The 11,605-nt window shown below is 42.9% G+C and overlaps 1 protein-coding gene across 1 annotated transcript in view; it reads left to right on the forward strand.

The window, feature by feature from the left end:
- Positions 1-8,632, forward strand: part of KCNH1 (potassium voltage-gated channel subfamily H member 1) — a gene marked incomplete at both ends in the record, with an annotated part of 181,064 nt that extends 172,432 nt beyond the window's left edge. Inside the window, one exon of the mRNA XM_084284995.1 lies at positions 7,784-8,632. Coding sequence (XP_084141121.1) covers positions 7,784-8,632 — 849 coding nt within the window. The remainder of the gene's footprint in view (positions 1-7,783) is intronic.
- Positions 8,633-11,605: the final 2,973 nt, after the last annotated feature.

The raw sequence follows: 11,605 nt of genomic DNA on the forward strand, positions 1-11,605 counted from the left end.
AGTTAGTGAACAAGGTTGCTAAATGTTCCGTAATTGTGAATTTTTGGATATCCAATCTATTGACCAATGGATAGATCCTACTTTGGGGAAAAGGCATCTCTTGAAGGCTCAAAACTTGTTAGTGTAGGCTTGTAGATAAGGTTATAACCAGATTTAATCTGTTATTTCCACTGATTGCTCTGGACACATAATTCCGCCTTATTTTCAGTAGTACTTTTGTAAAATCTTTTTCCTTTTCTCTCACGCTAGCATAGCCTGTAAACATGAATTAGAATGAGGAGTTTGACAGAAAGGAGCGGAGCCTTGAGTTGTGCAGAACTTTTAAATAAATAATAGTGACATGATTAAACGCTAATATTCAAATCAGTATTTCTACAGTTTGTAACTAGGCTACAAAATATGCTGTCACAGGGAAGAGCTTCAGTGCAGTTGAAGCTGCTGGTGCTCATGACAGTAGCAGTTAGCCCAGATGTCGTACTGTATAGACTAAAAACCTTGTTACCTCTATTCAGCTGTATAGCATGAGTGCTCGTTAAATTATGAATTAGCGTTTCTTCCAAACACTTGCATACTGATGATCTAGCTGTGCCCAGAAGTCTGATTTTTGAAGAGTAAGCAGGTAGTGCTCTGCCTGAAGGGCAGGGCTGAGTCCCCACAGAACAACGCCCTCCTGGAGATGGAGGGGGCCATGCCCACCCACGGCTCCTGGGCTGCCCCAGGGACAGCGGAGGTTTCCTGGGCCCAGCACCCCGATAACAGCACTCCTCTACAGCCCCACCACCAGGACCTTCCAAGCCTTGGTTTGCTCTGAGTTTTCAGAAATAGGCATGTTTGGGAGTGCCCTGGGAGGAGTATGACATTAACTGGAGAGGAACCTGTGCCTCTTCAGAAGCAAAACCCAAATCTTGCTGTTGCAGCCAGTAAACCTGGGGAGGACCTACTGACATCTGCCATGTTACTGCAGATGTATGTTTTTGCATGGCCCTAAGTCCCACATACAAATCATCTGCTAAAACCCAGGGTCAAAGCCAGACAACACACAAACTGGGTAATTTGCACCAGCCTTTGAACAGGTATCTCTATTTTGTGGCTTGTGCCTTGAAGCTTGAAGTGCATAATGGAATCTGTTCTCTCGCCTGTCATAAATGTGACCTGTGTACTCATATACCTTCTCACACAAATTCCCTTTATGCCCTAGAGGTGCAACTGAGACTAGTGCTTAACCCAGGAATCATCTAGATAATGGCAGTGAAATCCATTGCAGATTTTGGTGGGAAGCTTTATGAGCCTGCCCTTTCGATCCTATATTACGTGAGAGGTTAATTCGCTCCTTTCTAAGGACTGAATTTGTAATTGTAAAAGACAAAGTCTCGTTCCTCCACCATTTTCCCTGTGACCTGCTAATGTGCTGCTATAAGGATTTTTCACCATTGCACACTATGTTGATCGCATGCAGCTTTAGTTTCTTCAACGTCAGTGTCAAAAGCATTTTTGCCAAGCCTGTCTCTATCATTTTTTCTCATAGTTTCTTCTAAAAAAAAAAAAAAAAAAAAAAAGGAAAAAGATTGGATCCAATTTTCATTGGACTAACATCAGCCCGAAGATATTTTCATCAGTTCCTGGCAGATGCTAGATGGGCTGCGTAGTAATAAATGCCTTCTTCATAATTGTTTTCCTCACACTTAAGTCCCTTTTCTGTGAGCACCGTATGAAGTAATTTTAAGCTTTTAATTGTTTATGATATCTGGCGCTTCCAGACTCTGTGAATGTTTCTGTATCCATGAAAGAGAATTATTAAGCACCAGAGGAAAATGCTGCGATGCTACTTGCTGTTAACGCTGAGGACAACCTGCCAAATCTTGCAGTATTTGTGCATGCTGTAGAGGTGGAAAGAAGGGAAGCTTGCAGAGCTAATAATAGCAGCAGCTTTGTGGCTGGGAGCCTCATAATTGTAACTCCGTGATGACAGTCTGATTTGAAACGTGTTGAAATCCATATCTCTACCTATTCCCGTGGGTCTTGGATCAGTTTTTACAAATCAAAGTTGCAAAGAAACGTGGGTATTTTTGTGGAAGACTGAACAATCCTTTCCACTTCAGATGCAAGCAGGTCTTTTTTAGCCTCTGACAGGATAAGGTTTGTAATATATTCATAATGTGTTTTAAATGAAGCTCCCCCTGATCTTCAAGACTGTCTCATGCAGTGCTGGCACAGTGCTTGCATTTACAATCAGATAACAACAAGACCAGAATACAGCTGCTAACACGTTACTTCTGCCTCACCCTTCTGTTTTTTACCTTCCAGGGACCGTGCATACGTTCAGGGCAGAGTGTTAAAGAAAATGAATTGCTGTTGTGCTGCTGACAGCATCGCTGTGGTGTATTTTGCAGCCTTCCAGCCGCTCAGAGATGGCGAAGCCCCCCAGTAAGCTGTTCATTACAGCAGCAGCCGGAGACAGTGGACTTGTTAATTTCCTGTGTGCACCAAGAGGTCTTCCCTGTTGTACCAAATTAACACGCCAGTTTTGGTCATTTCATTCAAACCTGAGGAAGTTACAAAGCTGTGTCAAATCTACATAGTACCACAAACTAATGGCTTTGTTAGTCCTGCCTCTCCCTATATGCAAGTGAAGGGTGCAATCAGAGCAAACATTTGTCTGTAATACGTGAACAGCCTGCTCAAATGTTTAAGGTTCAGATCTTTGAGCCTTTATTATATTTTCTTCTGATGTTTTTCCCTCTGGCACTTCCTCTATCACCTTCACTGAAAATGTTTCCTCGGTACTGAGGCAGCAGTTCCAGATTTGACCTATATAATCATTTAGGGTTGCCTAGGGATAACTAAGGAAGCAATAAGAACAATGCTTTTCTTTGTGACAATTCCTGCAAATAACTTCCTGCAGCTTCCAACTATTTTTAACTGAGGAGATTTCCTGAGCAGGTTACCACTTTTGTCTGTTTGGTAGCCCTCAATGCCTTTCTCTACCAAGTAGCTGCTTGCTCTCCAGCTGAATCCATGTAGCCTTTTTGCATTCAGAATATCTTTCTTAGCTTTTTTTCATGTTTACTGCATTCAGGTGAAGAACCATGAACTTTTTTTTTTTTTTTTTTTTTTTTAATGTGACTCCACTATCATTCACTGTTGTTGCTTTCATATGTTTTCATATCACCCTGTATATAATCGATCCTTGCCTACTCATCTTTGTGTTGTGTCTGATTTTATATACCCTCGTCCTATTATTCACCTCACAACCCCAGTCTTTGTGTAAAGGGAGGAGGCACTTAAGTTACTGTACCTATATTTGAGTCTGCTCTGATGAGACGACACTGTTGTCTGTTGTGCATGTCAGGCTTTTATCGTGTTGCAATGGCCAACTTGGGATAGGTTCTCAGAAGTGTCTTCATGAAACAAAGTGAGCAGCCCTGTGCCCATTCCCATTTTGTTACGGCCCAGGAGAAACAACTTGGAGCTATACTGGATAGCGCTAGAGAAGCATCAGGTCAGTGCAAATAGTGAGATTGGAAGAGGAATGGATAGCAGTGAAACAGCAGAGGGAAACAGCTGAAAGACTCGTTGTAGGATTAGTTGTTTTACTTGCCTTTTTAAAGGGACCCTCGTATTTCACTAAATCAACTACATATTCCAGCTATGAGCAAGAGTGAGAATTTAAGCACTGACTATAGAAAATGCTGGAAGGTAAGGAAGAATTCAAATGTCTTTGAAGAGTTAAAATTGGAAGGCTTAGAGTTAAATTGAAAATTCTAAACATTGGGACTTTGGCTGTTTAATATCAGTAAAACATCATTGTCTAAACCCTTCACAGTAGTACCTGATTAGCTCTACTACTTCTGAAGAGATTTTTGAACATAAGACTCTGTAATCAGTTTCTAAAAGCGAATGTTTTACAGTGTGAGGGAGGAAGGAACAGAAGCGTCACTGATGTCAGACAAACTCAGTATCAAAGCAAAAATTGCAGGCATCTTTTATCAAGACGTGGTGATGGATTCTTCATTGCCATCAAATGGAGTATTTTTCTAAATGATGTAATCTCGTTGCTATGAGGTGGCCTTCAGGGAATGCCCCTCCAGAGCAATCCTGTGACCTACCTTACACTGGAAGTCACATTGCAGCCTGTTCCTCTGGTCCCATTGTAAAGAAATTACGGAAGTCATAGCAATGAAAAATGCCCATGATGTGTTATTGAAATGATGCTTGTGTTTCAGTGCTGAGCCCAGGAAAATCCAAGTAATAGTTGATGGGCACTCTGCATTTGATAACCAAATAAGTAGTTTGAGTGTTCATTTATGTCCATCTGAGTTTTTGAATACTTTGGGGATAAATCTTGACCTTAATCTCTAAAGGCATCGATTCTACAAATGCAGCTTGAAAACTTGTTGCATGTTAAAAAGAGGATGGAACCTGTCCCCAGATTTTCTGAAGACTGTGGCATCTTCACAACTGCTTAATACTGAGGAAAGGAAATCTTTCTGGGTGTAATCCTGTCTTTCTTCCTTGGACACTGCTCATGTTCAGGCAGGAATGTGGCAGCAGGGTTTATGCTGTCATAGGTCAATGGGACATATGCGTGCATTACTTCTCTGAGTGCATTGTCCACAAATAAAATTGTTACTGAGTCATCATAACTGCATACCTCAGTCTTGAGTTTATGAGGTGACTGCAGTAATCTGTGCCGAACAGAGCTATTTTTCAATTTTATTTTATTTTATTTTATTTTGCAATTCTAGGCTAATATTCCCACAGTACCCAAGTACTCATGTTTCTGGCTTGTGAGTCTTTCCTGTGGAGCTACAAGATGCAGCACCTGTTTAATAAAGATGGAGCTATGACACCAGACTTGAGAATGGATGTGTGATGTGTGCATTTTTATGCCTGGTGTTTGTATTTCTTGCTACTTCATCGCAGTTCAGGTTCTTCATACATATTTAGGTCTTCACATACTTTTAAAACGTTCCCACTAGTTTTTTTCTGTATGCATAACTTCTGCACTATCCCTTCTCAGAAAAAAATGAATGCTTGGAGAGAGCGATAAAGAGAAATTGAACTAAAAAACTGTCTGAGGAGCCTTGCCACATTTTGGGATTTAACTTCGATTAAAATTTATATTTGTAGCCCTAACAAATTCCACATGAAAACTGGTGTGTAGGTCTGGACTTCTCTTCCTTATAACAAATAAAACTATTTTCACTTCCTTTGTACTCCGACTGCTTGTGGGGGCAGGTATACATATGTCAGCATAACCACCACGTTTTCTGAATGCCTTTTATTCTGGCTGTTTTACCATTTTTTTTTTTCCCTCAACAATTGTAAGAAAGCAGTCCATTTAAAGCAGTTATGGGTATTTTTATGTGTAAGGACTTGCATTTAACATCAAGAAAGACAGCAACAACAAAAATCCAAAATGCAGTTTTGCAGTATTTTCAGTTCCTGCTGAGCTTTGCATAGTTATAAAACTTCTGCTTAATCCATAACTATGGATTTCTCTTAAGAAAATGTGGCACTGGGGAGCTTGCCAAAAACGAGACCAGTGGCAGCTTTTCCTGGGCTTCCCAAAGATGAGTTGCACTCTGACAGGTATTTATCCAGTGTCTTACGAGGTCGGTAAGAGAAGCCAACCCAAGATTTGGAGGCTGCGTGCCCTGGAAAATGCACGTAGATTCGATTTGCGTTGCATGAGCGCAGCTTGTCACACAGATGTGTGTTGGACAGGATGGAAGACCTGAGGGCTGCATTTTTGCGTCCATGCAGGTGATTGCTGCCGTGGTGTATTTGCCTTGTTGCTGGTATAAGGCCTCATACACAAAATGGAAATGAGGGATCTCCTCGGCATGGTAGCAGTACCCATGACAAAGGCAGTATCTTCTGTAACTGCTCCCTCCGCCTCTGCTCATTCTTCTGTTGTGATCTGATCCCCTGAAGGTAATGATATGGGTATGGTCAGGGCCCCGAGGCTGAGCTTCACACAGGGAGAAAGCTGGTGGCAGCTCCTGCATGGCCAGGTATGCTCAGCACCGCCAGGTCTCGTCCAGGCAGCACAGTGGAAAGCAGTGGGACCCGTGGGGGTGATGGGCACTGCCAGCAGCATGTTGCCCAGCGCTCACCTCTTTGTGTTTGCTGGTGAGTTGGCTTCTCTTGTCCTGCAGCATGGAGCCTGTGCTACTGGCTGCATGAGGTGGTAGGAGCCCTGGCTCCTACCTGCCTTGGTTCGCTGGGGCTTTGTGCCCCCAGAGCCAGCCTCAGCCTGCTGCAGGAATGACCCCGAGCCCCTGCCTGGCACGGCTGGGCTCAAGCCAAGCACTGGGCTGACACCCTTCCTTCAGTTAAAGCAGGGGACTGCCAGTGTGCGAAGCCATTAGCCTGGAGCACTGTATTGATTCTTCCTACCCTGTGAGTAAGTGCTACATGTATTCCTTCACTTCTAAGGATTATGCTTCTTTGTCCGCTTTGTACTGAGCCTGCTGCAGACCGAGTTTCCTGGGGAAAAAAATACTACTGTCAAGTACTCAGTTTTCTTATTCTTATCTAACATTTAGATTCCTAATCGCGGCTTGAAAATAAAATATCCTTCACGCTAATTTTATTCTTTTGCATTTGGGAAACGCTGCCAAGTCTGACAACTTCTTCTTTCCAAATAGGCAGCGTTAAGATATTGTTTTCTCCCTGCTTCACAATGACAGAACTGTCAAGAAGCATTGAAGTCGAGAGAAACACGCATTTTATGTGTGCCAGTGAAGCAGTGCTTATGATGTTTATTTTAATTCAAATCTCTCTGCAACAGAGGGATGGGTTTATTTACACATTTGCTAATAATGATTTGAACCTGAAAGCTATTTCTGCACTGGAGTATAAGGATTCAGAGCAGGTTTTCCCAAAGGCAGCTGAAGAGATCAGGTGGCACAGTGCTCAGTAGAAGCTGGGGGATACAGCAGTTATGCTCCGTACTGAGACCCTCAGCTATGGGGATCTGCCATTTTCAAACCAAACTGCTCGCTGGGTCACCTTTGATACCCCATAGGAGTTTTGTTTGTTTTGTTTTCCTTGAAAAATACCAATAATAATGTAAAGCACATGGAGTTTTTTAAGAGAATGTGTTGCCATCAAGTTCAGGGAAGAAACGCTCCCTTGCTGTGTTTTGGGGTTGTGTTGGCACCATGACGTTTTCATTGGTACCAAAGACATTTAGGCTGCTCCCACAGGGACTGCTTAGCTTACAGGCTGAGGTAGGTATAATTAGGAAAGTAAACTGAAAATTAATGTTTCTTTGTGCAAAAAAGTAGTCCACTGAACTAAAATAGTACCAGAACTTTTGCATGATGTGTAGCAAGTGGTGCTACACATCACCCTGAGTGTAGCTCAGGGATGAGGCCACTGTAAGACATGGGAGTGGCTCTTTATAATACTAGAATATTGGTGCTCAATCCTAGAATCAGCAAAACAAATGCAAGAAGTCTCTTGTAAGACAAAGCAGGGCAAGTAACTCTTCCTGGGGTCATTAGATGTACCATGGCACTGCTTTGGTGACTTCTCAGAACTGGAGAGCTTTTTTTTTTTTTTCTGATGTTGTAAGACAGATAAGCTTAAATAATGAAATAAGCCACATTTACAAAATAAGACACTTGAAAACTGCAGTAGTGTTGCTGTAAATGCACAAAGATTGTGCATTTGTTGGTTATAATTAATTCTTTCAAATAATTCTTTCTCTACAACTTCTCCCCCTCGGGAAGGGTGCAGTTAATGACTGTGCAAAATCTCTTTCCCCCTGTAGATTGTGTTCCGGAAAATCAGCGACGTGAAACGTGAAGAAGAGGAGAGAATGAAGAGGAAGAACGAAGCCCCTCTGATTTTACCACCAGATCACCCGGTCCGCCGGCTGTTTCAGCGCTTCAGGCAGCAGAAGGAGGCGCGGCTCGCGGCAGAGAGAGGGAGAGACCCGGATGACCTGGACGTGGAGAAGGGCAACGTCTTAGGCGAGCACTCCTCGGCCCGCTCGGTGGTCAAAGCCAGCGTGGTGACCGTACGGGAGAGCCCGGCCACCCCCGTCTCCTACCAGTCGGCTTCGACGTCTGGGGCGTCCGACCAGGCGAAGCTGCAGGCCCCGGCGTCGGAGTACACGGGGTGCAAAGCGTCGGGGGATTACCCTCGACGGAAAGGCTGGGCCAAATTCAAAGATGCCTGTGGGAAAGGTGAGGACTGGAACAAAGTCTCCAAAGCAGAATCCATGGAGACTTTACCTGAGAGAACTAAAGCTTCGGGAGAAGCTACCCTGAAGAAGACAGACTCTTGTGACAGTGGCATCACAAAAAGTGACTTGCGCTTGGATAATGTTGGGGAGACACGAAGCCCGCAGGACCGCAGCCCGGTCCTTACCGAGGTCAAGCATTCCTTTTATCCTATCCCAGAACAGACTCTTCAGGCCACCATGCTGGAAGTGAAACATGAGTTGAAAGAGGACATCAAGGCTTTAAACACAAAAATGACCAATATAGAAAAACAGCTTGCAGAGATACTTAGGATATTAACCTCAAGAAGAAGCTCCCAGTCACCACAGGAGTTGTTTGAAATATCAAGGCCCCAGTCTCCAGAATCAGAAAAAGACATGTTTGGAGCTAGCTGAGGTGTTTCTTTCTGAAAAACAATCAATCAAACAAACAGACCACCCCCCTAACATTTTAAATTTAATCTCGAAAATGAGTGAGGGACCAATTCACTAAGCATGTTCCCTGTGTCTAAAAAGGTACGGTAGCAGGAATTGCAACCTCATGTCAAGATGGCAGCTGACTCTGAAGCCTTTTTGACAGCAAGGGTACAGTTTATAAAGTTTTTCTTTTCTGCATTGGTTCCCATTCCCCCCACTCCCTCTCTCCCTCAGGATGTTGGAATAAGAACTCGGAAAGCAGCAGCCATCCCAGTGAGCGCCAGGTGACCTCTTAGGTTTTTGGAGCATGCCTTATGTAGTTAGCTCAGTTTTGCCTATATGAATAAGGACTTGCCAGGGTGCTTACATTTTCAGCATTTTTCTTTCTTTCTTTCTTTTTTTTTTTTTTTTTTTCTGCTGCTGTCACTGTCTCAGTCACCTGTTCAGCATGTTAAATGCCACAGTATGTTTTCATATACCTGTAATAAAGCAAAGAGCAGTAGAATGAACATGTGCTACTTGATACCAAAGTTCATTTGGGGGAGTTAAGGGAGTTGTAAAAAGTTTGAAAAAATGAACATTTTTTTCTTAATTGTCATATTGCTCAACCAATTACATTTAACAACATCCTCAGAAACAAGGATAGCATTTCAGGTCAGTCAATAAACAGGATCATCCACATTCTCATTTTGTGAGCCAGGATACTGATTTACAAAAGCTTACCTTCTGCCTCAGATGTTATGGAATATTGTTACCTTTGCTTTTAACTCCAGCCACTGAATGTGCAGAATGTGTCCTGCCCACTGCAGAACGTACCATGGTGCATCGGTGCCAGTAGCTGTTCTGCAGATGTTCCTCCCTGGGAAAATGTACTGTGGCATTTATGTCCCATTTTTGCTATGAATCTGCTCTTTTAGTTCTTGTTAAATTATTATTCAGAAGTTTCTGTTTTGGTAATGTTCACTGTAGCCAAAGGCTTTCATGGAACTTTTAGAGGTTTTAGATTGTGGCATTTTTCTCTACGCCCAAATGTATTGTTCCTGATCTTATCTAGCTAGAAAGCAAATGGATAATAGAGGTAGAAATACAGTGCTTACTGTATACAAGCACTATTGTAGCAAGGAAACAAGAAGATCTGCTTCTTAAAGATGTTTCCAAAACTTATATTTTCATAACTTCTTTGGAGGAAGATTGAAGCACTTTACCAAAACTACTGTTCATTATTCACTAAGTAGGGTAGTGCAAATGGTATCAAGGCTTGGGATAGAGGTGTGTATTCACAGTAAATTCTCTCCACTGATCAGGTACGTTCACTATTTATCAGTAGGTTATTGCACAGAAGCATGATGCAACACTTTTTGGGGTTTTCATTCTTAATGGCAGTAGGTCGATACAGTTCAGTAGTAGTTCTCATTCTTTTTCTATGGTACAAAGTAATTCAAAAAAAAAAATATATATATATATGACATGATTTTGGGGGAAGAAAATTTGGTTCAGGTTAAGTAAGTAAAACGTAAATGAAATGACCAATTTGAAAGGATTTCGGGTGGCCTGATGATGCTTGCATGGGGCCATGCAGAACTGTGCCAGCCATCCCTGGGGAAGTGCAAGGTGCCCTGGGGAAGTGGCACAGCGTCGGGGCTGTGCTGTGACAAGCTGGGAGCTCAGGAGGCAGGATATCTGTTAATATCTGCTCTTCCAGTAACTGCCCTGCTCTGAGATGCTGATTATTCAGAGCAGCACTGTGGTTTGCAGCTGGTTTAGGGTTAGCTTTCAAGAGTCATAGGCCCTTGTCCACTACAGAAGTGTCCAGAGATTATAAAATCTTACCCAAGGACTGAAAAATTCCCGAGAAACATCTATCAGGATCAAATCTGTATGCTGCTTTCTTTCCCCCATTCCCAAGAAAAGGCATTAGAGAGGTGACTTGCTGTGAAACAGGGGTGCCATTTCCTGAATTTACTTCTGGTTTCATGTTTATTTTTTTCCAGTGGTGACAGCTATGTACTGAAGACGTACAGTACTGTGGAAAGCTCTTTTTGACCAAATCACAGTGTGTGTGCGGTGCTTTAATCACTGTCAATGGCAATGGTTACCTGCAATAGCTATGCCGTGATTACTATAAGAAATCCACACAGCATTTTTTTCAGTTAGAAACTCCTACATGATTTTTCTCTCTAGTCTTGTCAGCCAGTAAATTCATCCAACAGTGAAATTATGCCCGAATAAATCACAGGTTTACAAGTATGTACATATTTCTAATTGATGCCCAAAAGTTCCAGCAGGGTTTGAGAGGCTACCTTGGTGTCAGTTTTCTAATCCAGGCGAAGAAGCGCTCTGCAGCATTATATTCCCAACATCGGGTTTCCTTCAGAAAATTTGTGACAGGCTGAAAGTCTTGCTGAACTCAGCAGGTACCCATCTCCCTGCAGTTGGATAAACATGAAAATTGGCTTAGCTGAGGCAGATGGGGGAGGAAATGGTTATAACCCCCAAAGGACGTGCCTGATATCTCAAGCATCGCAGTGCAGGCATAGAGTTATGTGTGCAGTTGCAGGTTACCTGGCCCTTTGCTGCTGGCACTCTGTTGATGATTCTCAGCGGTATGTTTCATGTGCCCTCAGGGATGTGCTTAAGGTGTTTCTGGTGCTGCTGATTGCCGAATCCCCCAGTTATCCCCTCTGCCACCTGTAGTACTGTAAGGGAGCCCAGGTCTCCATCTTCTGGGGGCACCTCTTGTGCAGCCCAATTCAGCGTGATTTGGTGTGCTGCTGCCTGCCGTACAGCAAGGGGTGGGTGTAGCGGAGCCCATTTCGAAGGCTTTTATGAGGCTTTCATAATAGCCTATAAAGCCATTTATAATCCATTTGTAAAGCCTTGAAAGACTGTAATATACTACGGAATTACACTTAAAATGTAATGTCTTTGAAGAATATGGCCAGATTTGATTCT

Source organism: Netta rufina (genome assembly GCF_964035555.1).
Source record: "Netta rufina genome assembly, chromosome: 3".
Classification (NCBI taxonomy): Eukaryota; Metazoa; Chordata; class Aves; order Anseriformes; family Anatidae; genus Netta; species Netta rufina.